The sequence below is a fragment of the Manihot esculenta genome, chromosome 2, assembly GCF_001659605.2.
Source record: "Manihot esculenta cultivar AM560-2 chromosome 2, M.esculenta_v8, whole genome shotgun sequence".
In the NCBI taxonomy this organism is placed as follows: Eukaryota; Viridiplantae; Streptophyta; class Magnoliopsida; order Malpighiales; family Euphorbiaceae; genus Manihot; species Manihot esculenta.
The window spans coordinates 37,387,084-37,409,860 of record NC_035162.2 but is presented as its reverse complement, the minus strand read 5'-3'; the positions used below and the strand labels follow the sequence as shown (position 1 = coordinate 37,409,860).

Sequence of the window (22,777 nt, the reverse complement as noted above, 5' to 3'; positions counted from 1 at the left end):
ATCTTGAAATCGCTTATAGCAGCCATTTTTTTCATTATAAATAACATCTATTTTATAAAGAAAGTCAATCCATTTTTTTACTTTATTCTCTCTTCCCTATATTTTCTGTTGAATTATAAATTAGAGATAAATTCTAATTGTCCTAATCCTGAAAATTAAATTTCAGAAAAACTTATTTAATCCTAGAGGATTAAAAAATAAATTCTTAAAGTCAGTATCCAACACGACTCTCACACGCTTAACCTGGTAACCTGTGCATTTGAGTAAATCTGAGAGGTTCTCAGAATTTACTCCAATCCCCAAGTGAAAAGTGCATTTGAGTGGATCTGAAAACTTTTCAAATTCTACTCCCCCGATCCTCAATTCCCAGTTAAAAAAAAAAAAATTAAATTTCAAAATTCTTATTACTATTGTACTTAAATTATTATAGTTAATTTTTTTGTTATATTTAAATTTAAATTTATAATATATATATATATATATATATATATATAAATTTATAAATATTATAACGAATTTAAAAAAGTGCAGCGCAACATTAAACTAAAAATAAGGCACAAACTGGACAATTTTTTTTTATTACGTTGATTCGATTGATGTGATTTTTATTTGATATTTTGGTTATTTAGATTTGAAAGCGAAATGACAAAATTTCTAACCGAAGAGAAACAGTTCTTAAGAGAAATCAATCAAAGTCAACAAAGAACTTTAAGATAAAATTATTTGTAGCTGAATTAAATTAGGGAGTTATTTTGTCTGAGATAATGCTTTCTGATTCTGATAGGTTTGGTTTAGGCAACTGCTTGCTTCGAGTGATGTAATCTACAGAATGCAATGCACAAAAGAGAAAGCTCATTCTGAAGGGAATACAAGATAAAATCAATGTAACATGTATATTCATATTTTCAACTCACTAGAAAAGGAAAATTGACAATGTAGAGTTTTAGGTATTGCGTACTGAAAAGACTAAAAGCCTATGATGGAGGGCCAGAACTAGCTCTTCAAAAAATTGTTCTACATTTTGCAAATTACACAAATATTACCTCTTCAAAATTGCCTATGCTTAAGGCCTTGTCGAAGCTCTGCTCTAGATTTTGCAAATTCCACGAATATCACCCTGCCATCCAAAAACTGAAACAAAAGTTGTTTTATGCTCTCTTTTTCTCCCAGAAACCTAAGGCAGTTCAAGCATCATGAAATTGTGGATTTTACAAAAAAGCCAATTTTCCAATTCAGAACTATTTCTCTATAAATCTCAAACCAATTCTATGCAATGGACTCACCTGGGTATCTTCTATCAGGTAAAGCACAACGCGCAGCATTTAAGCCTAGCAACTTTCCAACCCACTTTTACATACTTTAAGCTAAGAGGATCAAGGATGATCATAATCATTATGACACATTCACTGCCCAGGTTCTCTCAAATAAGATTAAATAACACTGGGCCTAAATAAATATACAAGTTAACTTGAATTAGATTTAGTAAAATATAATTCTTATTTATTAAATTTAAACTCATTAAACTTTTATTTAGTTAGACCAATAAAAAATCAACTTCCTAAACTTTTTTTAAGGAATAAGGGGTTGAATATAGCAGTATCTTAAAAATATACTCATATTCAACCTATTCCCACTGGAAAATTAAAATTTCAGGGGAGACAACCCCTGCTTGCCCCCTTTTAGGTCTGTCACTGCTCCTAGTTCTAGTATTATTATTATTATTAGAATGAGATAGAGAGAAGAAGCTTGAAATTTAAACCTACTATGATTACAGTAGTTCCATTATAATTGCAATTTGATCATCTTAAAACAAGTTTCCGTCTTGCTTCACAAATTTCTTTTTGTTTTCCCCTTGCCCTTATTAAATCCTCCCTTTTTGTGCATCCTAAGCTCAACAAGATCTTATGGTTATCTCAAATAGAAGAAAGACTTGCTAAATCAACATATTGTCCTTGAATAAAACTTTGTCAATAGATTCTCTACCTTAGTAATTCTGTCTCCAATTCATTGTGATTAGGATTACTCCACCATATTATGCCACAAATTTGTTATCTAGAACACGTTTGAAGTACTATTATATGATATTGATAAAAAATTACTATTGACTCTGCAAACCCCAAAATAAAATATATATATATATATATATATATATATATATATATATATAAATTTTCAGGTCGCATGGGTGCAATTTCCTATTGATGAGACCATACCTTGCCATGCATTCCCTCAATAGCTTTCTGAGATTCCTCCTCAGTTGCATAACGGAGGAAAGCAAACCCTCTGGGTCTGTTTGCTATTTTATCCATCACCAGATTGACTACAAGGTAAATAAGTAACAATTCAGTAACCCAAAAATGCATTAGGAAATGTATGGAATTCAATCATAGAGCAATTAAAAAGCTCAACATGCTGAAGTATGTAACCTCATTTTTCTCACCTTCAACCAGTTGGCCATAATTTTTAAAAGCATTTCGTAAACTCTCTTCGGTGGTGCGAAAAGATAGCCCTGCATTGAGTTGCAATGTTAATCTACCACACCATTAAAAAGAAAATGCATTTTATGGATTTTCCTATCTTTGGTACTTCTCACCCTATTGGAGGATGAAGAAAAACATAAACTATCCAACACATGGATTGGAATACATGGATCGTAATCCATGTTCAAGACCATCATTTGTATCACTAGTCTTTAATATAGTCATATGTATTTAACACAAATTATATTAGGAATTTTACAATCTAAGTGTGTACCTTATTTGAAAAACTAAAATGCTCCATATATTTGTTCGATGAGTATTTTCAAAGACTAAAGGCTAAAGTTTTTTCTCACTTCTCTTCTGCATTAACTTAAATGTTTTCACATAAGTGGTCAAATAACAACTTAAGCATACATATACGCAGAGAGAGTTCAAGGACTATATTGAAAGGATGTGATTCTTTATATTTGGCTTAAGGACATGTTTTTCAGTAAGGACATGTCTTTTGATAAAATTTGGTTGGCCCATCTAACATAGATGACCCATTCCAATTTTCAATAGAGAATTTCTATATTTTGCAAGTAATTGTATCCTGCAGTGGCCTACCAAATTCCATACAGGATTGGTATCAAATGGTCTTCATGTAGAAGTTCAAATTCCATGTTGAAGTCCAACTGCCCAAGTAAAGGTCTAGGATTACATAGGTGTACACAAAGTGCAAACAATCTAATCAGTTTCTAATTGAACTGGAAAAAAAATGTAAATAAAGGAAGCAAACCAAATCAAAACAAAATGTTTGGTTTGGTTTGGTTTGGTTTTGTAATTATGGTTCTCAATTCATCAAGAATGCTCATCCCAAAATCCAGTAGAACAAAATTTTGTTTTGACCAATAGCATAATCCAAAAGAACAAAGAAAATAAACTAATCTCATTCCAATCTAGCGCAACCATATTCGAATCATCTTTTACAAAAAACAACAACAATAAAAATGATAACAACTACAATAATAGAATACAACCAAAGCTTCAAATTGTACATAAAATTTTCTTTAAAAAGAAAAAAAAGTGTCTTCAATCTTTGAATTCCATGAAAGACGACTTGCATGCTTGGCTTCCATGACTGTGAATCCCTAGCTACTCCTCAATCTACTTTGTTCTCGCATTTCAAAATAAGAGAATACTTACATGAACACATGCACAAAATGCATAACCCAAAAATTAGCAACAAATCCACTTTCAAATAAGAGCAAATTATTAAAAAAGCAAGCTCTATTACCTCCATAGGTTCCATCAAAGAAATCAACATTGCAAGGCAATGAGCACTTAAGGGTTTCATATTTTTTGGGTAAGACAAAGGAAATGTGCACTAGCAATGAACACCGGTGGTGGATTTGCTATTTTCAAGATAGAGAAAGAGGCCTTGACAATAGCTAAGACAAATGAATAAGAGTGAAGGGTGGACTGTGGAGACAATCACAAAGAATGACTAGAGGAGGAGGGGGTGTGAAACTGATGAGGTTAGGACCATTTGGCTCAAAGGCGGCATGAAGACTCAAGAGGCAAGATGCAAAATTGAGAAACATACACACAATTACCCTAGGTAAAGACACTTTATATCTTAGTTCGATTCTTTTTTTTATTATTATTATTTGGCAAAAGCAAAATAGAAGTGTAAAAAATTCCAAATAAACTAAGCTAAGCTAAATTTAATTAGTTAGGTGGGTTTTTTCCATTTAAACTTACTTTGCGTCTACAAATGACTCCATAGTAAAGCAATAATCATTCAATAAATCCCAACAATTTATGCTTTTATTTTGAGTTCTGAGATGCAATTCTAACCTAGAAGGCGTGTTGTAAAAGTAAATCCTAAGAAGCTAGTAGTTTAATTTTCATTTTTCCTTTTTGTCTTTGTATTTGCTTAGATGAACATATTTTACCAAGTTAATCTATCTCCCTATTCCTATAGCCCTAGAAATCAAGTGTTCCTAACTCCTTGTTTAACTACCACACGGAAGAAAAGAAAATAAAAAGGGAAAATAGAGTTAAAGTCCTCTTCATTATTTTTCTTTGTCTTTTGGTTTGATGAGAGAAAAATAAAAGGAAATGTCAATAAAATGAAAGTATAAAATATTTTACCTTATTTGATAAAGATGAAAATAAAGAGAGGAAATAACCCAACATATAATTTAAGTTTACCCTTCAAGTGTTCACAAGTCTTCACAAGTTTCAATATATTAATGGGGTTAGAAATGTAATTTTATGATAAAAACTTTTCTCTCCATTTTGTGCTGTTTTCTCTCCAAATGGAGAGATTGGTCAAAGGAGGATTATAAGAGTTATTGTCCTTCCCTTATTATTTCTCTCCAAATTGGAGAGATTACTTTGTGCTATTTTCCTTCTCCCTATTTTCCTTCCTTATTTTCCTTCAGTTCAAAAAGGTTGTCAGTCATCAACATCAGTTAAGCTTCCAAATAAGAAAACATAGGTTTACTACTAAGTGGGGAAAACAAAAACAAAACTTGATCACTGATAAGATGCTCAAAGACAAGTAACTTGATCAGAGTGATAAGATGCTCAAAGGCAAAGATAACATAAATATAATGAACCAGTAGCTCATAAACATAAATGACTTGTATCTTACTAAAAATCTCAAATATATTGAAACATTTGGAATAGACCCCCAAGTAACAGAAATTTTAAATTCACTATGATGTGTCCCAATATGCAAAATCAGTGACTGATTTGTGGATTTTGCCATCACAGGTAGAAACAAAAATGACAATACCTAGAATCCTTCTCAATCTTGCTCTTAAGCTTAAACTCTACGTTAATGTATGTCTGCTAGTGTGGTCCTTAAAGCAGACTTTTAATTGGTATATTTATATTTTACTCAAAATTGTTGCTTTAGCAACATTAAAATTTTTTTACAATAGCTTGACATTCTATTAAGCAGCACAATGCAGTAATCATTTCTGAACTGAATTTTCTTTTGCTGCAAGATGCATTCAATCTGAACTTCCTTAACATGATGAAATTCATTTTCATCAATGATTCAAGCAGTAGATTGTAGTCAATCAGAGACTTTCAAGCAGCTGCTTCATCCTATTCATTTGATATTCTACTTCTTCTACATGAGGTTTAGGAGTTTGCAGGTTAATATTTTTTGTCTCTCTATTGCGTTTTTTACTACTAGGCCTATTATTTGCTAGGTTACTTTCTCAACATGTGTAGTAAGCATTGCTTCTTCTATACATAAGTATAAAGATCAGAAATTAGACTATTTTAATAACTTTCTTGCCTAATGCTGCAGCGCATTAGAAGAATGTCCCTGACAACTTCTCAAGCATCTCATCAAATTTTGCTTCAAAATATGCTTGCAGCAAACTGCTATCACTCAGTTCTTTCTTTATGCTTCTAAAATCTTGCTAAAGGGATTTCACTTTTAAAATTCAGTCTCACATATGCCATTAACATTCTCAAAACTAATTACAATAAATTTGCAGTACCATTAACTGGATATCAACAAATATAGAAGGAGAAAAGAAACAAATTCTATGGTTTCAGGTAAGGTAACTAATAATATCAATAACTTTTTTCCCAAAATCAAGAAACATACACAAGATTTTAAGCATCTCACGTTCAACATCCTTTTTGCAGAAACAATTATGAAAATTTCACGCAACATGTATACAACATATATCTCCATCCATTCTAAATTAATGCGAACAAAAAGCAAAATCAACACAAATTCAGCATTTTTCTATGACAACCGTTGGAAGTGCAGAAATTTTCAAAAGCAAAAACCAAAAGCAGATACAAAGCAACCGTTGGAAGCAACAATTGAAGAAAAATAATAGAGGGAAAACTAACCACTGATGTAGAGTCTGGTTTTGGGGGATTGGGGAAGGGAAGCAGAAGATGACGGAGATGGAAGACACGCCAGCACTCGGCCGCAGCCATTGAACGCCGGTGTTCCAAGACGTAAGCAAGGCAATTGCCTCCTAATCGGAGTCCTCCTGGCGCGGTGGTTGCCATCGGATAATGGAAAAGAAGATAGAGAAATAAAAAAGGAGGGAGTTGAATGGGGAGAAATTATAGTGGAAGGAACACTCGCTATTGCTGCCATTTCAGTCACCCAAGTCCATAGAATAAGCTGCCTATCAGCCTCTATTTATCTACAAGTCTTTGTACGCCTTGTCGTCTATTTATTTATGAAAATATTTACTTTTTCACCACCTCACTTCCAAAAATACATTAATTCCTAGGCTTAGGTTAATAATAATTTTAATTTTTTCCAAAAAAAATAATAATTTTAATTTATATTTTTTTATTTAATTATATAAACGATACAGAATGTTTAAATTTATTACTAATTACGGCTTCTATTACTTATTATGATTAAATAATAAATAATTTATTTTTTAAATTTTTTGAAAAATTCATAATAAATATAAATAAATTGCCACTAGAAAAAATGTATTAATGAAATAAAATAACATATTTCAGAATATGTATATATTAATAAAATACTAATATACAAATGAAATATTCATAATACTATCATCTTAATTCAAATTAATTCTAGTAAATATTATATCCATATTTATTCATAAAAATAATATATGTAGTTACTTTATCCATGTTATCCATAAAAATAATATATATAATACTTTTATTAATTAATTAATTATAATTTAATATATATTAATTTTAAGTATAACTCAGAATAAAAAAAATTCAAATATTTATAATAATTTATATTTAACGTTTCAAATTTTGAATGATAAAATTAAATATTTTCAATTTATCACTGTTGTAGTTAAAAAGAATTAAATTAAATTTATATAAATTAATAATAAATTATACTATAGTTTTTAAAATTTTATTTAACAAAAAATAATTCTTAAATATATATTTTTATTATAATAATATTATTTTTTATTAATTTTATTATTTACTCGATATTTTTACTTTTATATAATATCATAAATATTAATAAAAATTTAGAATATAAAAAATAATATTTTATTTTATTTAGAATATTATTAATACGAAATAAAATTTTTTAAATATAAAAAATATACATATAATTAATATTGAATATAAATATTCAATGAAATATTTTAATATATAAATGATGATGTTTAATATAATAAAATTTTATTTATAATAAATATTTATTTAATGTAATATATTTAATATTATATATAATAAATATAAAATATATTTAATTTTAATATAAAATTTAAATTAAAATTTTATATATTTTATTAATAATATAAAACTTTAATGACTATATTATAATTTATCATTAATTTGTATAAATTCAATTTAATTTTAATTACCGTAAATTGAAAAATATTTGGCTTTATTATATAAAATTTAAAATATTTAATATAAATGTGGTTTAGATTTTTTATTTATTATTATTAAAAAAATAAAAAATATTAAATAATAAAATTAAATAAAAGTCACGTAGGCTTAAATAAAATATTGAATAATACAATTTTTTATTTACTACTATTATTCACTATTGTATAAATGAATTTTAATATAATTATATGAACTATTTTTATTTTAAAACTTCATTTATTTCAAAAAAATATTTTTCAACTTTTTCTAATGTTTAAAATACTCATAATTTTTTTAATTAAAAAATAAATAAATCAATTTAAAGAAAATAACTTCCAATGTCACTTTCTATACTTTAAACATCTCATTAAAATTTTTTATGGAAAATTATTTTATATAAAAAATATTTTCAAATATAAGTTATTTTTTTTATATAAACAGTGTTAAAAAAATTAATTTTTAATATTTTATTTTTATTAAGATGAATAAATTAGCTATTATATTTTCCAAAATATACCATTCAGCCTCCAATATTTCATTCTGATAATTCCTCCATTGTTTTTCAATTTGACCATTAGTCAATATTTAGTATTAAATTTAATTTTACTATTTTAAATTAATCAAGTTTATATTATATATAATTTGAATTTAACTCAAATTTAAAAATATTTCCATTTTAACGCTTGATTTTTAATCAAATATTTATTTTAATTTTATTTTAACTTTAATTTAATCTTAGATTTTGTTTTATAATTTTAGTCTTAGCCCTTAATTTCAAGAGACGGTTTTTAGTTCTGTTTTACAGTTTTTTTGAAAAAGTATCAAACAAAATTCTAGTCATTCATTTTCTTATGATTTATTTTAAGGGCCATTTGGTTCACACATTAGAATTTCTTTTGTATTTGGTTCATTACGTAATTGGAATTAAATTTCTTTTAAGTTGTTTCGTCTGCACATATAAATTATAGAATTGGAATGGAATTTTATTTTGTATTTAATGATAAAATTTTAATCTAAATCGTAATATGCCTAAATTAAATATATTCACATGATAACATTAGCTCCAACAATTTTTTATTTGAATAATGGGATTTTATTTTATTATCATTGTATATATTATCATCCGAATAAAATATCTTCGTTTGTAAATATTTAAATAAAAACTTAATTATAGTTATTATTATCAATTTAATATATTTAAATTAGGTATTTATATAGTAAAAAATAAAATTATATTGTGATTGATCAATTGTGAGATGGTGGGCATTTACGATGATCACTCTGACGCTTAAGTTAATAAGCTGGAGAATAGCACGAACGTAAAAGACTGGAGAATATAGTAAATGTAAAAGATTGCTTAGAATTTAAGTGTATTAATGCAAGAGAATTGTATATATTTATTTACATGATCATTAAATTTTATATCCTAAGTGAACAAAGTTAAATATAACATTTTCTGATAATGCACTCATAATGTAGTCAGTTGTTTCATAAGAGATTTTGACAGCTAATCAATTAATGATCTTACGATTATTGGCGTAATAGAGATATATTGAACTGTACCTGCTAATAATAATTTTATATCAAAACTCGATCTATTCAAGAAAGCGATTAGCCTCGGGTTTCACAACCTCGGGTACAGGGAGAGTTGATCTCTCATCTCTGAGTGCAACCCCCCCCCCACAAGAGGTGTAAAGTGGAGCAGAACCGCGAGGAAGAAGTAAGAGTAAGCTCAGGAGAGGTTACAGTCCGGTCTGGGATTAGGTGGTGGTTGAGCTCCGGTTCAGATAGTTCTGGATGCATGAGGTGTGGAGACTACACGAAGGAGTCTGTCGGTATGGGACTACGGCGAGCAGGAGGGGCACATGGCATGTGAGTGTCCTACTGCGCCCTGGTTGGCACAGTCCCAGCGGACGACTTCAGGTAGTGTGGCTCAGCCAGTAGCTCCAGCCATGTTTCAGGGCAGTGGTTGAGGCAGAAAGAGAGGGTCAGCCTTTTCTTTCGTAGGTTCCCACAGAGAAGGTCCGTCAGCTTCAGCTCGGATCTTCACCCTGACTTTAGCAGGAGGCTAACACATCGAACACGGTGACGTCAGGTACGTTCACTTGTGGATGTTCGGATGTGTATGCTGTTCTTTTGGACCCTGATGTTTCTCTTTCCCTGTTGCTTTGAGAGCCATAGAGAGAGTGGGTTTGATAACTTCTGGGCTTAGAGTGTCCTCTTTGGGTCCGTAGACCTAAGTGTGATCCATCGGTGGCAGAGTCAGTCTGCCAGTATAGTTCAGAGTATGTTGTGAGTAGATGCTATCCAGCCGACCTAGATGGTTCTAGATTTGACTGTTTGATGTCATTCTAGGGATGGATTGGCTAGCTACTCATGGTGCTACCTGGGTCTGCAGAGACAAGGTAGTCAGGTTCAGAGATCAGAATGGATCAGAGGTTGTCCTTGGAGGGGACATAGTAGAGGTGCCTAGAAGTTTAATGTCAGCCCTACAGGCTCATAGTTTGCTCAGAAAAGGTTGTCAGAGGGTTTCTAGCTCTTGTTGGAGAGTTTAGCAGTCAGGTCAGGGAATCAGCCTCAGTGCCCGTAGCTAGAGAGTTCTTAGATGTTTTTTCCAGACGAGCTGTCAGGTTTACCACCTGTTAGGGAGATAGAGTTTGGAATAGGAGTGGTGTCTGGACCCAGGACCATTTCTATTCTTCCCTACATGAGGGCACCTGCAGAGTTGAGGTAGTAGTAAGAGTAGTGGCGAGACTTGGTAGACAAGGGTTTTATCCGACCTAGTACTTCACCTTGGAATGCTTCAGTGTTGTTGTGGGAAAAGAAGGATGGATCCTTGAGACTTTGTAGCGACTGTACGCAGTTGAACAAGGTCACTACCAAGGACAGGTATTCCCACTCAGGATTGATGATCTATTGGATCAGCTAGTAGGAGTTGGTTGTTTTCCTAGATAGATCTGAAATCCGAGTACTACCTGTTGAGAGTTAGAGCTAGTATAGTTGAGCAGTGAGAAGAGAGAAGAGTTTTTTAGAGTGCGCAGCGGAAGCTTGTTAAGGTTCAGGCGGAGGTTGAGGTGTTGCTGGAGGTGTCTCCTAAGAGAGGGTGATTCGTTATGGGAAGAAGGATAAACTAGCTTTAAGATACATCGGACCCTTCGAAATCCTGCAAAGGATTGGGGATGTATCATACCAGTTAGATTTACCTGCTTCATAGAGGAGATCCATCCGGTTTTCCATGTTTTCTTTTTATGAGAGTTCGTGTCGGATCCGAGTGAGGTTCTTTATGAACCAGAGGTGAGGATCTCATGGGATCTCACCTATGTTGAGTAGCTAGAGCGGATCATAGACACGCAGAGTAGAGGAACAAGGAAATTCCGATGGTGGAGGTCCCTTAGAATCACCTTAGTATGTATAGTGTGCTTGGGAGACCGAGAGTTTCTACTCCAGTAGTCCTGTACCTCTTTTATGTGTGTTTTTGTTATGTGTATGCATGAGCTAGTTGAGGAACATTCGGGGACGAATGTTCTTAGGGGGGGAGATTGTAATACCCGGCTAGATTCAGGCATCGGAATTCCTACCGTCCGGTGGAATCTCGGATGTCGGAGCCTTCTAGAGGGGTAGAATAAAGGTTTTCTAAAATGTTTTTACGTGTTTTGAGGGATTTGAGCAAGAGAAAATTGAGTTTTGAAAGAAAAGACCAAGGAGGCATTTGACAGGTTCGGCCCCGAAAGTGAAGTTCGGCCGCCGAAGATGGCTTAGTTTTGCTGCCCCTGAACCCCATGTTCGGCCGTCGAACGTGGTGGAGGTGTGGAAGCAAGGTTTGGCCGCCGGAATGGTTGACCAGGCCACCTATAAAAGGCCCCTTGTCCAGAAAATGGGGGAGTTTTCTCTCCATTCTTGGGCTAAGGTGAGTTCATGCTCTCCTTTGATTGTTTTTATGATGTTTCTTCAAATCTCTCAAGGTTTTCATGAGTTTTATCCTTATTTTGAAGAGTTTTGAGCTTGGAGCAAGGTTTTGGAGTTTGGAGACTTTTGGAGCTTGGATTCTCCATATCTTCAAGTTTGGATCGCCTCTCCTCTCGTTCTTCAAGAGGTAAGTGTAGATCCTTAACTTTTATGATGTTTTAAATGAGTTTTATGAAGGGAAAAGGGTTAGGAATGCATGAGTTGCATAGTTGTGCATGATAGGGTTTATGTACCCTTTATGCATATATATGTGTATTTGGTTGTTGGTAGGGGTTTATACTAGTTTTTAAACCCCTATATGCATGGTTAAGGGCATATGCATGTTTTGGAGATGTAACGACCCGAAAATCGGACCACTACCGGCGCTAGGATCCAGGTCGGCTTAAGGCCGCCGGGACCCGTAGCAAGCCTGACATGCAACCTGAAAACCTGATTAATCCCATACATGATTAACAACATACTTAAAAATTAAAACTTTTCTTTCATTCATACACCAAACTCAACCTGTGCATGCACTGTACATAAACATCATCATAAACTTTGACCCCTCTGTGGGATCTCATCAATGCCCCAATGGGCGATACATCATGAGTTGAGTTGGTTTACATAATCATCATAAAAACATCTAAGATCATGTATTAAAAGGGATACCTTATACATAGAGTCAAGCACAATCTCTAATCCTCAACATCATTACATGACTAAAACTGTACTTTTACATAACATTAATACATTTATCATGTCCACACTATCTATTACATACACATGACTTCATTACTCTTGCGGACCTCCTGGTCTACCCTGTACCTGCAAACCTGGGGAATATGGGAGAGGGGTGAGCTACTAGAGCCCAATGAGCAGAATAATAAAACATTCAAAACATATGCTAACATGGAATGCATCACATCACAGCTAATCACATCAACGATGAACTTGTCACCAATAGCCCTCTACATGGTCCAACTGTGCCAGAACGTAGAATGGGTCCTGGTCTTTCCCTTACATAGTGCCAGCGAACGTAGAATGGGTCCCACTAGTCTTACATTCCGTACCGTATATATCACATCGTCACATCATAGATCGAGGGCTATGGATCATCCAACATTCATCCACATCAACATTTAAATATGCAATGCAACATATTCGTGAATTCTAATACAAACAACCTAATCATCACATGGCATTCATGATGCATGAACATGCTCAAAACTTTACAATTTGATTTACTTTAAAACGTAAAGGTTTATTCTACTCACCTCTGGATAGCTCTGACTAGACACTGGAGCAGCTGACTCACTGCTGGGGTCCTCGGTTCCTCGGGTCCGAACCTACACAGGTGGACTCAAATGAGGGACCAAACAACTAGAACATAACTCTAAAAACATCCCCCAAAAACCCTCTAAAACTCCTCAAAACATCCATGCAAAACATGCAAAGGAAGGCTGGACAGGGCACTTTCGGCGGCAGGTTCGGCGGCCGAAAGTCCTTCCAGAGCCGAAAGTCAGGCAGGTTCGGCGGCACCTTCGGCGGCCGAAACTCCCAGACAGAGACGAAACTCATGCATGTTTGGCGGCACTTTCGGCGGCCGAAACTCCCAAACAGAGACGAAAGTCCTCTTTCGGGGGCAGGCTTCGGCAGCCAAAAGGCTTGCCTCCCAGGCAGGTTCGGCGGCCGAAAGTCCTTCGGCTGCCGAACCTGGTTTCTGCCAAAGGGCAGAAACTTGGTTCCTCATGCACAAATTCCTCTCAAAACCATCCAAACATGCATTTCTCCTAATCTACAACATACATACTCAAGCATACAAGTTTCTAGGGGCATCAAACTACTTTAAACCCCATCTACAACACATCAAGCATCCACATTGTTCAAAAACGCATATAAAACCCATAAACCTAACCATGAGCTAAACATGTATTCTACCCCATAGATCTGCTTAAAACTTACTTAAAACATGCAATGAGCTTAAGATCGGCTCTTACCTCGTGGAGATCGAGAGAGAGACGACCTAAACTCGGAGATGGGAGGGGTTGAGTTTCCTTGAACCTCAAAGCTCCAAAACTTGCTCAAAACTTGAAAATCTTCAAAACAAGGCAAAAACTCATGAAAATCTTGAAAGATCTGAAGGAAGAACTCAAATATTGGTGAGGGACGGCGGAGAGCTCACCTTGGCCGACAATGGGGAGAAAAGTTCGCCCGTTTTCGGCTAAGGGACCCTTTTATAGTGGCTGGCCAGGCCACGTTTGGGGGCCGAACGTGCCTCCGCATGCATGCCATGTTCGGCGGCCGAACCTGGACTTCCCTCATTTATGCCTTCGGGGGCCTAAGGCACACCCGAAATGCATGCATGTTCGGCGGCCGAACTTAAGTTTTCCTCCAAGGCTATTTTCATGCAAAAACTCATTTCCTTTTTACTTAAAATCATGAAATACATTAAAACAGTTTATGAAAACATGCTTTTACCCTTCTAGAGGTCTCCGACACCCGAGATTCCACCGGACGGTAGGAATTCCGATACCGGAGTCTAGCCGGGTATTACATTCTCCCCCCCTTAAGAACATTCGTCCCCGAATGTTCCTCATCTAGCACATGCAAAGCATACAACATAACATACATACAAAACACATAAACACATAGAGATCTAACCTTAAAAGAGATGAGGGTACTGCTGGAGCATAGACTCCTGTGTCTCCCAAGTGCATTCTTCCAAATTGTGGTGGTTCCACAGGACTTTCACCATCGGGATTTCCTTGTTCCTTAGCTTTCTGATCTGGGTGTCTATGATCCGTACTGGCTGTTCAACATAGGTGAGATCCTCTTGGACCTCCACATCAGGCTCACTAAGAACCTTGCTCGGATCCGACACAAACTTCCTCAACATTGAAACATGGAAAACCGGATGGATTCTTTCCATTGAAGCAGGTAAATCTAGCTTGTACGACACATTCCCAATCTTTTGCAAGATTTCAAAGGGTCCGATGTATCGTGGGGCTAGTTTACCTTTCTTCCCGAAGCGAACCACTCCTTTCATAGGAGACACCTTGAGCAATACCAGATCCCCCTCCTGAAACTCTACCTGTCTTCTGCGGATGTCTGCATAACTCTTCTGTCTGCTTGCAGCAGTCTTGATCCTTTCTCTGATTATGGGTACTACCCTGCTGGTAATCTCTACTAGCTCAGGCCCTGCCAAGGCCTTTTCTCCAACTTCTTCCCAGCAAACAGGTGATCTGCACTTCCTCCCATACAAAGCCTCATATGGAGCCATCTCGATGCTAGCATAATGGCTGTTATTGTAGGCAAACTCCACCAAAGGTAGATGCTGCCTCCAAGAACCGCCAAAGTCCAGCACACACATTCTGAGCATATCCTCTATGGTCTGGATGGTCCTTTCTGATTGTCCGTCCGTCTGTGGATTGAAAGCAGTGCTAAAATCTAACCTGGTACCCATGGCGTTCTGCAGACTCCGCCAAAATCTGGAGGTGAACTGGGGCCCTCTATCTGACACTATCGAAACAGGAACCCCATGCAGTCTGACGATCTCATCGACATACACCTGCGCCAACTTGTCCACAGATTAGCCACTCCTGACAGGGATGAAGTGAGTAGATTTGGTGAGTCTGTCCACAATCACCCATATGGAGTCCAATCTGTTGGACGTCGCCGGTAACCCCACTACGAAATTCATAGCTATATTTTCCCATTTCCACTCTGCAATAGGTAGCGGGTTAAGCATTCCAGCCGGCTTCTAATGTTCCAGCTTCACCCTCTGACACACTTCGCAGGCTGACACAAACTGTGCCACTTCTTTCTTCATAGCTGGCCACCAATAAACCTTCTTCAGATCTTGATACATCTTGGTGGCTCCGGAGTGAACGCTGTATCTTGCATTATGAGCCTCTCTCATAATGTCTCCTTTTAGCCCTATGTCATCTGGTACACATAGTCTGCTCCCATAGCGGAGGATCCCTTTGCTGTTGAATCTGAACTCACTATCTTTGCCTGACTGAACAGTCCTGGCAATCTTCACTAACTCTGGGTCCTCATGCTGTTTCTGAGCCACCTGCTCCAGAAACACGGGTGCCACTCTCATCTAGGCTACCAAAGCACCTGTACCAGACAACTCCAACTGTAGACCTTCCTCAACGAGCTTGTAAAACTCTTTCACTACTGGCCTCCTCTCTGCCGATATGTGGGATAAACTGCCGAGTGATTTCCGGCTTAAAGCGTCTGCCACAACATTCGCCTTACCCGGATGGTACTGAATTTTGTAATCATAGTCACTCAGCAGCTCCACCCATCTTCTCTGTCTCAAGTTCAAATCTCTTTGACTCAGGATGTACTGCAGGCTCTTATGATCTGTGAAGATCTCACATTTAACCCCATAGAGGTAGTGCCTCCACATCTTGAGTGCAAAGATTATTGCTGCCATCTCCAGGTCATGTGTGGGGTAATTCAACTCATGCTTCTTCAGTTGTCTAGAAGCATAAGCAATTACCCTTTCATTCTGCATTAACACACAACCCAGTCCCACACGGGACGCATCACAGAAAACTGTGAAATCCTCATTGCTAGCTGGCAAAGCTAACACTGGTGCTGACGTTAACCTCTTCTTGAGCTCTTCAAAACTCTCTTCGCACTGGTCAGTCCACACAAACTTCTGATTCTTCCTGGTTAACCTGGTTAGAGGAGCTGCAATCTTTGAGAAGTCCTGAACGAACCTCCTGTAGTGTAACGACCCCAAAATGGACCGTCACCGGCGCTAGGATTCAGGTCGGCTTAAGGCCGCTAGAACCCGTAGCAAGCCTGCTATACTCTCTGTGTACCTGTAAATCTCATACATGATCATATATTTTCTATGAAAATAAAATTTTTTTTCTGAACCAAGGCTTAACCTGTGCATGCACTATCTCTGTACTCTGTACTCTATACTCTGTACTCTGTACTCTGTACTCTATACTCTGTACTCTGTATTCTGTACTTTGTACCCCTGATTAGAGCTTGCTCTAGATGGGTTAACTCATACCTGTTAAGCCTGGTTTTTCACATACTCTGTAAAACATATACATATACAGATCATGTACATAACAAAAGATTTACAACACAAACATTACTAAGTCAAGCACAACTTTAACTATATACACAACTAGTACATCTCGTTAATATTACATGTCCACTCTAAACTATTACAAGTCTCTCTACTCTTTCTGTACTCTGCTGGACTTCCCTTGTACACTGAACATTGAACCTGCAAGACTAGGGTTAAGGGAGTGGGATGAGCTCTATAGCCCAGTGAGTAGAACAGTAAAACAAGTCATTAAAACATGCTCCTATGAAATGCATCAGATCACAGACAATCCACATCAAGGGTAAACCTGTCACCACATAGTCCCGGTAACTTTGCCGTGCCAGGGCGTAGAATCGAGCACCTGGTCTTCATGTTATATATGTATATGTGTATATAACACCTGTGTACTTACCATTGCCAGGGCGTAGTCAAAGGCTCCTGGACTTTACTATACCTGCCAGGGCGTAGTCAAAGGCTCCTGGACTTCTCTATACCTGCCAGGGCGTAGTCAAAGGCTCCTGGACTTCTCTCAGAGACTATTGGATCATTCAGCATTCACCCACATCAACAAATATCTATGCAATGCAACATATTCGTGGATTCTAATGCAATCAACCTACTGCATAACCATGATGCATGATATATGCTAAAAACATTCCATTTCTCAATTAAAAGAATTAAGTTTAGTTCCACTCACCTGTAGCCAATGCTTGGCTAACTCTGGGCCACCTTTAACTCTGATGCAGGTACTACTGCTAAATACCTCGGTTCCTCGGGTCCAATCCTACAATGGAGGACTCAAATGAGGTACCAAACATACTCTATACAACTGATAAACAACTCTTACACAATTTCCCAAAAACCCTCTAAAACCTCCTAGAACAATCATAGAAATCATGCAAAGGGAGGCTGAACAGAGCATCTTCGGCGGCACCTTCGGCGGCCGAATGCTCCCTCCAGAGCCGAACCTCAGGCATGTTCGGCGGCCGAATCCTCCTTCGGCTGCCGAACCTGAGTTCATCCAGAACTCAGCTTCGTGCACAACCTCACCTCTCAATCCTCCAAACTCTCACAACATGCAAAGCTCAAATCCTTAACATACATATACTCTAGTATATGCACAAAGGGGTCCAAAACTACCTTAAAACCCCAACAAACACTACAAAACAACACATATACATGCTTTTACCAAGAAAACACCAAAAAACCCTAAACATGCATATCTACCCATAAACTCTCTTTTCCCTTCATAAAACTCATGTAAAACATCATAAAAACGAAGGATCAACCCTTACCTCTTATAGAACAAAGGCTGGTGTGATCCAAACGTAAAGCTATGGAGGATCTAAGCTCCAAACTTTCCAAAACTTTGCTCAAAGTACAAAACGTTCAAAAAACAATATAAAACTTACTTAACTTTGAAAGATTTAATGAAAAACCATGAAAATCATCTAAGGGGAACAATAACTCACCTCTGGAAGTGAAAAGGAAGCTAATCTGATCCATTTCACCGACTGAGGGTTCTTTATAGGCGGCTGACCGCCTCAGCTTCGGCGGCTGACCGCCTCAGCTTCGGCGGCCAAACCTGCATGCAAAATCATGCAACGTTCGGTGGCCGAACTTGGAATTTCGGGGGCCAAACCTAAGGCACTTTCGGCGGCCGAACATCACTTTCGGTGGCCGAACCCTTACTTAGTTCCCTTGGTCTTTTCTCTTCAAAACTCAAGTCCTTTTCCATTCTAAACCTTTAAAATACTTAAAACATTTAAGAAAACCTTTCTCTTACCCTTTTAGATACCTCTGACATCCTCGAATTCCACCGGACGGTAGGAATTCCGATGCCTGATCTAGTCGGGTATTACATTCTTCCCCCCTTTAAGAACATTCGTCCTCGAATGTTCAAACAAATAAACATACAGGTAAGGAATCAAGGAAAGTCTAAAATCTCCCTTTGAGAAGAGACACAGATATTACTGGAGTAAAAACTCCCAGGTCTTCTAATCACATTTTCCTACTATAGTGATTTCAAAGATCAATCACTACCTGACTTTCTTGACTCTTAACTTTTTGATCTGTGTCCACACTCTACACTAACTGTTTAACACTCCTGCCGGTACACAACCGACTTAATTCTTCTTTCCTTTTTCAGACTACTGACTTTCTTTTCTCTTTGGCTCTTCTAAGCTTTATTCACATTACTCTGGCTACACTAACCTTTGCTTCTCTTTACTCAACCCAGTCATAAGAACAACAACTCTAAGGAAATTCCAGATGAACTTCCTATTACTTCAACTTTCTACTTACTTCAGAAACCTTATTGTGACACATCATGATTCAAACAGACATGCCCCTTAATTGAATTCATATTACAGAACTTGGCCTCTAGACCGTGTTCTCTTAGAGTCTGCAACATCTTCATTAGACAATGGGCATGCTTCTCTTTTTTTCTTCTTCGTTTTTTTTGAACTACTCTATGCATCCGCTGCGCACTCTGGTATTTGTCTTTTTCTATTTATCTCTACTAGACTGACTTTTTCTCTAACTTTCGATATATAGTTCCCGAATCTCAGATCTATCGTCCATAGATCATCAATCCTACATGGGAACATCTGTCCTTGGTAGTGATTTTGTTCAACTGCTCACAGTCGTTACAAAATCTCAAGGTTTCATCCTTCGTTTCTCACAACGATACTGGAACATTCCAGAGTGAGGTACTAGGTCGGATACAACCTTTATCTACCAAGCTTCTCTGAACCACTCTGACTATGCTCTCTCTGCAGGTGCCATCCTGTAGGGTAGGAGGAAAGAAATGGTTCCGCGTCCAGACACCACTCCTATTCCAAACTCAAACTCCTGGACAGATGGTAAACCTGACAGCTCATCTGGGAAAAATATCTAGAACTCACTAGCTACAGGCATTGAGGCTGATTCCCTGATCTGACTACTAAACTCGCTCACAAGAGCTAGAACCCTCTGACAACCTTTCCTGTGTAAATTAGGAGCCTGCTAGGTTGACATCAAACTTCTAGGCACCTATACTCTGTCCCCTCCAAGGACTACCTCTGATCCATCCAGCACTCTGAACTCTCCTACCTTGTCTCTGCAAACATAGATAGTACTATGAGTAGCTAGCCAATCCGCCCTAGAATGACATCAAATAGCCAACTCTAGAACCATAAGGTCAGCTGGATAGCATCTACTCACCACAAACTTTGAACTGAACTGACTGACTGACTCTGTCTCAGATGGATCATACTCGGGTCCACTAACCCAGAGAAAACACTCTAAGCCCAGAAGTCATCAAACCCACTCTATCAACAGCTCACTCAAAGCAACAAGGAAAGAGAAACACTAGGGTTCAATACATACAGTACACATATCTGAACATCCACAAGTGAACGTACCTGACGTCACCGTGTTCGATGTGATAGCCTCCTACTGAGTCAGGGTGAAGATCCGAGCTAAAGCTAACAGAACTTCCCTCGGGAACCTACTAATGGAAAGGCTAACCCTTTCCTCTGCCTCAATCACCACCTAATCCCAGATTAAACTGAAATCTCCTCCTGAACTTACACTTATTCTTACTCTTTTCTTCCTCTGTTTTGCTCTAGTTCATTTACTTTTCTCTTCCTCTTATTCTGATTTATCTCACTTACTTTTACTCTTTTTTTTTTTTTACTCTTCTACCTTTTTATTTTGTTCTCTGAATTATTTATTATACTTGAGGGCTACACTCGGAGATGAGAGATCACTCTCCCTACACCTGGATAAATTCCAAGGCCATAGCATCTCATAGCAATACTCTCGAGCTCTTTCCTGGCTCACTAACCTCTAGTTACTACTCATTTGGCTTTTACTATCTCTCTCACTCTACTGGTACTATCCTGCAGAGAAGACTAGGAATGGTTCTGGGTCTAGACACCATTCCTATATCCCATTCTATTCTCTTAGCAGGTGGTAAACCTGGCGACTTGTCTGGGATAACATCTAAAACTTTTCTCTAGCTGCGGGCACTAAATCTGACTAACTGCTATGCTCTCTGATACGAGTAAGAAACCTCTGATACCTCTCCTGACCAGCTTAAGAGCCTATAGGGCTGATATCAAATTCCAGGCATCTGTACACTGTCCCCTCAACAAACTACCTGTGATCCACCCTGATCTCTAAGCCTGACTACTCTGTCTCTGCTATCTAAGGCAGTATTATGAGTAGCTAGCCCATCCACCCCTAGAATGACATCATACAATCACTCTAGAACCACTAGGTCAGCTGGAAGGCACCTACTCACAACTAGCACTGAACTCAACTGGCAGACTAACTCTGCCGCTGATGGATCACACTTGAGTCCACTAACCCAAAGAGGACATTCTAATCCCAGAAGCTATCAAACCCCTACTCTCTGTGGCTCTCAAGGCCCTAAGGAAAGCGAAACATCAGAGTCTCTAACAGCAGACATATCAAAACATATGGAAGTGAAACATACCTGTCACTGCCATGTCCGATGTGTCAGCCTCCTGCTGCGTCAAAGCGAAGATCCGTGCTGGCACTGATGGACCTTCACCTGAGAAACCTGTGGAAGAAGGAGTGATCTCGCTCCCTCTGCGTCTGCCCTGCACTATGGCTAGCACTCCTGGCTGAGCCACTCTGTCTGAGGCTGTCTGCTGGGACTGTGTTATCAAAGTCGCGGTGGAACACTCACGTGCTATGTGTCCCTCCTGTCCGCACCTGAATCATGCTGTTGTCCCTACCAGACAGACTCCTTTGTGCGGCCTACCGCACCTAAAACATCTGGAGTCGATCAAACCAGAGCTCGACCCCTCACCTATTCCCAGACCAAACTTTTTCTGTGACCTTTTGAGGCTTCTGATTTTCTTTTTACTCTTTACGGCAGCCTCACCCAGAGGGAAAAAATCAATATTCTCTGGGTATTCCTCTACACTCATGTTTTCTGTCTGCCTTAGCGGCTCAAATTCACTCTCCTTACGCTCCCTTGAGCTATCTGGAACAGCCCATCCTACAAACTCATTGGTAATTGCTCCCAGGATAAGCTGTCCACCCTCGGGTCCACATAATGGTTGAACCATTCCCTTGCCTTCTTACATTTCAGTGTGAACCCTGCCATCTGAATGGCTCTACTCTCACTGACTCCCAACTCATCAGTTATCATCTTGACCGTTCTGAGATACTCAAAAGGGTCATCACTTGTTTCAAACTTAGAAACATCTAACCTTAAATAATCCATCATCTTTACCTGAACTCTCTCTTACTCTTCACTTCCTCTTCTTACTTTTACTCTTCTTGAAGGGTTGAACTCAGAAATGAGAGATCAACTCTCACTATACTTGGGGTTATAAAACCCGAGACTATAGCATCTCCTAGCAACTCTCTTATGCTAGAGAAGGGCACATTAACTGCTAAGGATAGGATATAGAGTCCTGTCTGGAGGATGATGTGAAATGCCATGATTGTATGCATGCGCATTTATGTTATGTTGTGAATGGATGTTGGAAGATCCTCTAGCCCTTAGTATGCATGTGATGACATGTATGTGATGAGTAGACCAGGATTGGCTTAGTTGCCCCTAGCATAGAGTAAGAGAAGTCTAGGTGAGGCTTCAGCGCCCTTGGCAGTGGTAGAGGGCTATTGGTGACCAGTTAGTTCATCCATGATATGCTCTGTATGTGATATGGGGTTCATGTATTACTACATGGATCATATTATGATAATATGCCCATATGATACTATGTTTATAGTATGATATGTTGTGGCTTTTGGGTGTATTCTTTTCTAGCAGGCAGGATATGAGGTACTCGTTGATCTACGGATTAACAGGAGTTCCACTTGAGAGGAAAGGTATAGATATTTTTCCCTTGTTCTGCCAAGAGCACAGTAGTGTAGCAGTAGCAGAGAGGGTACA

General features: G+C 37.5%; 1 protein-coding gene across 2 annotated transcripts; it reads right to left on the bottom strand.

Moving 5' to 3' along the window:
• Positions 1-841: 841 nt before the first annotated feature.
• Positions 842-6,643, bottom strand: LOC110605417 (organelle RRM domain-containing protein 6, chloroplastic). Of its 2 annotated transcripts, XM_021744011.2 has the most exons (5): positions 6,351-6,643; positions 2,441-2,509; positions 2,214-2,320; positions 1,284-1,364; positions 842-1,131 (listed from the first exon to the last, which is right to left on the bottom strand). In XM_021744011.2, the coding sequence occupies exons 1-4, from the start codon at positions 6,604-6,606 to the stop codon at positions 1,329-1,331; spliced, it is 468 nt and encodes a 155-aa protein (XP_021599703.1). In that variant the 5' UTR covers positions 6,607-6,643; the 3' UTR covers positions 842-1,131; positions 1,284-1,328. The 2 variants fall into 2 exon arrangements, with proteins under 2 accessions (XP_021599703.1, XP_021599695.1); XM_021744003.2 differs by lacking the exon at positions 1,284-1,364.
• Positions 6,644-22,777: the final 16,134 nt, after the last annotated feature.

Bases quoted from the DNA above. Each gene is read 5' to 3' on its own strand.
- LOC110605417 (XM_021744003.2), bottom strand. From the start codon at position 6,606: ATGGCAGCAATAGCGAGTGTTCCTTCCACTATAATTTCTCCCCATTCA. The intron at 2,321-2,440 runs GTGAGAAAAATG...TTTACCTTGTAG, and splicing joins TTATGGCCAACTGGTTGAAG to TCAATCTGGTGATGGATAAA. The intron at 1,132-2,213 runs GTATGGTCTCAT...CTTTTGTTTCAG, and splicing joins TTGAGGGAATGCATGGCAAG to TTTTTGGATGGCAGGGTGAT.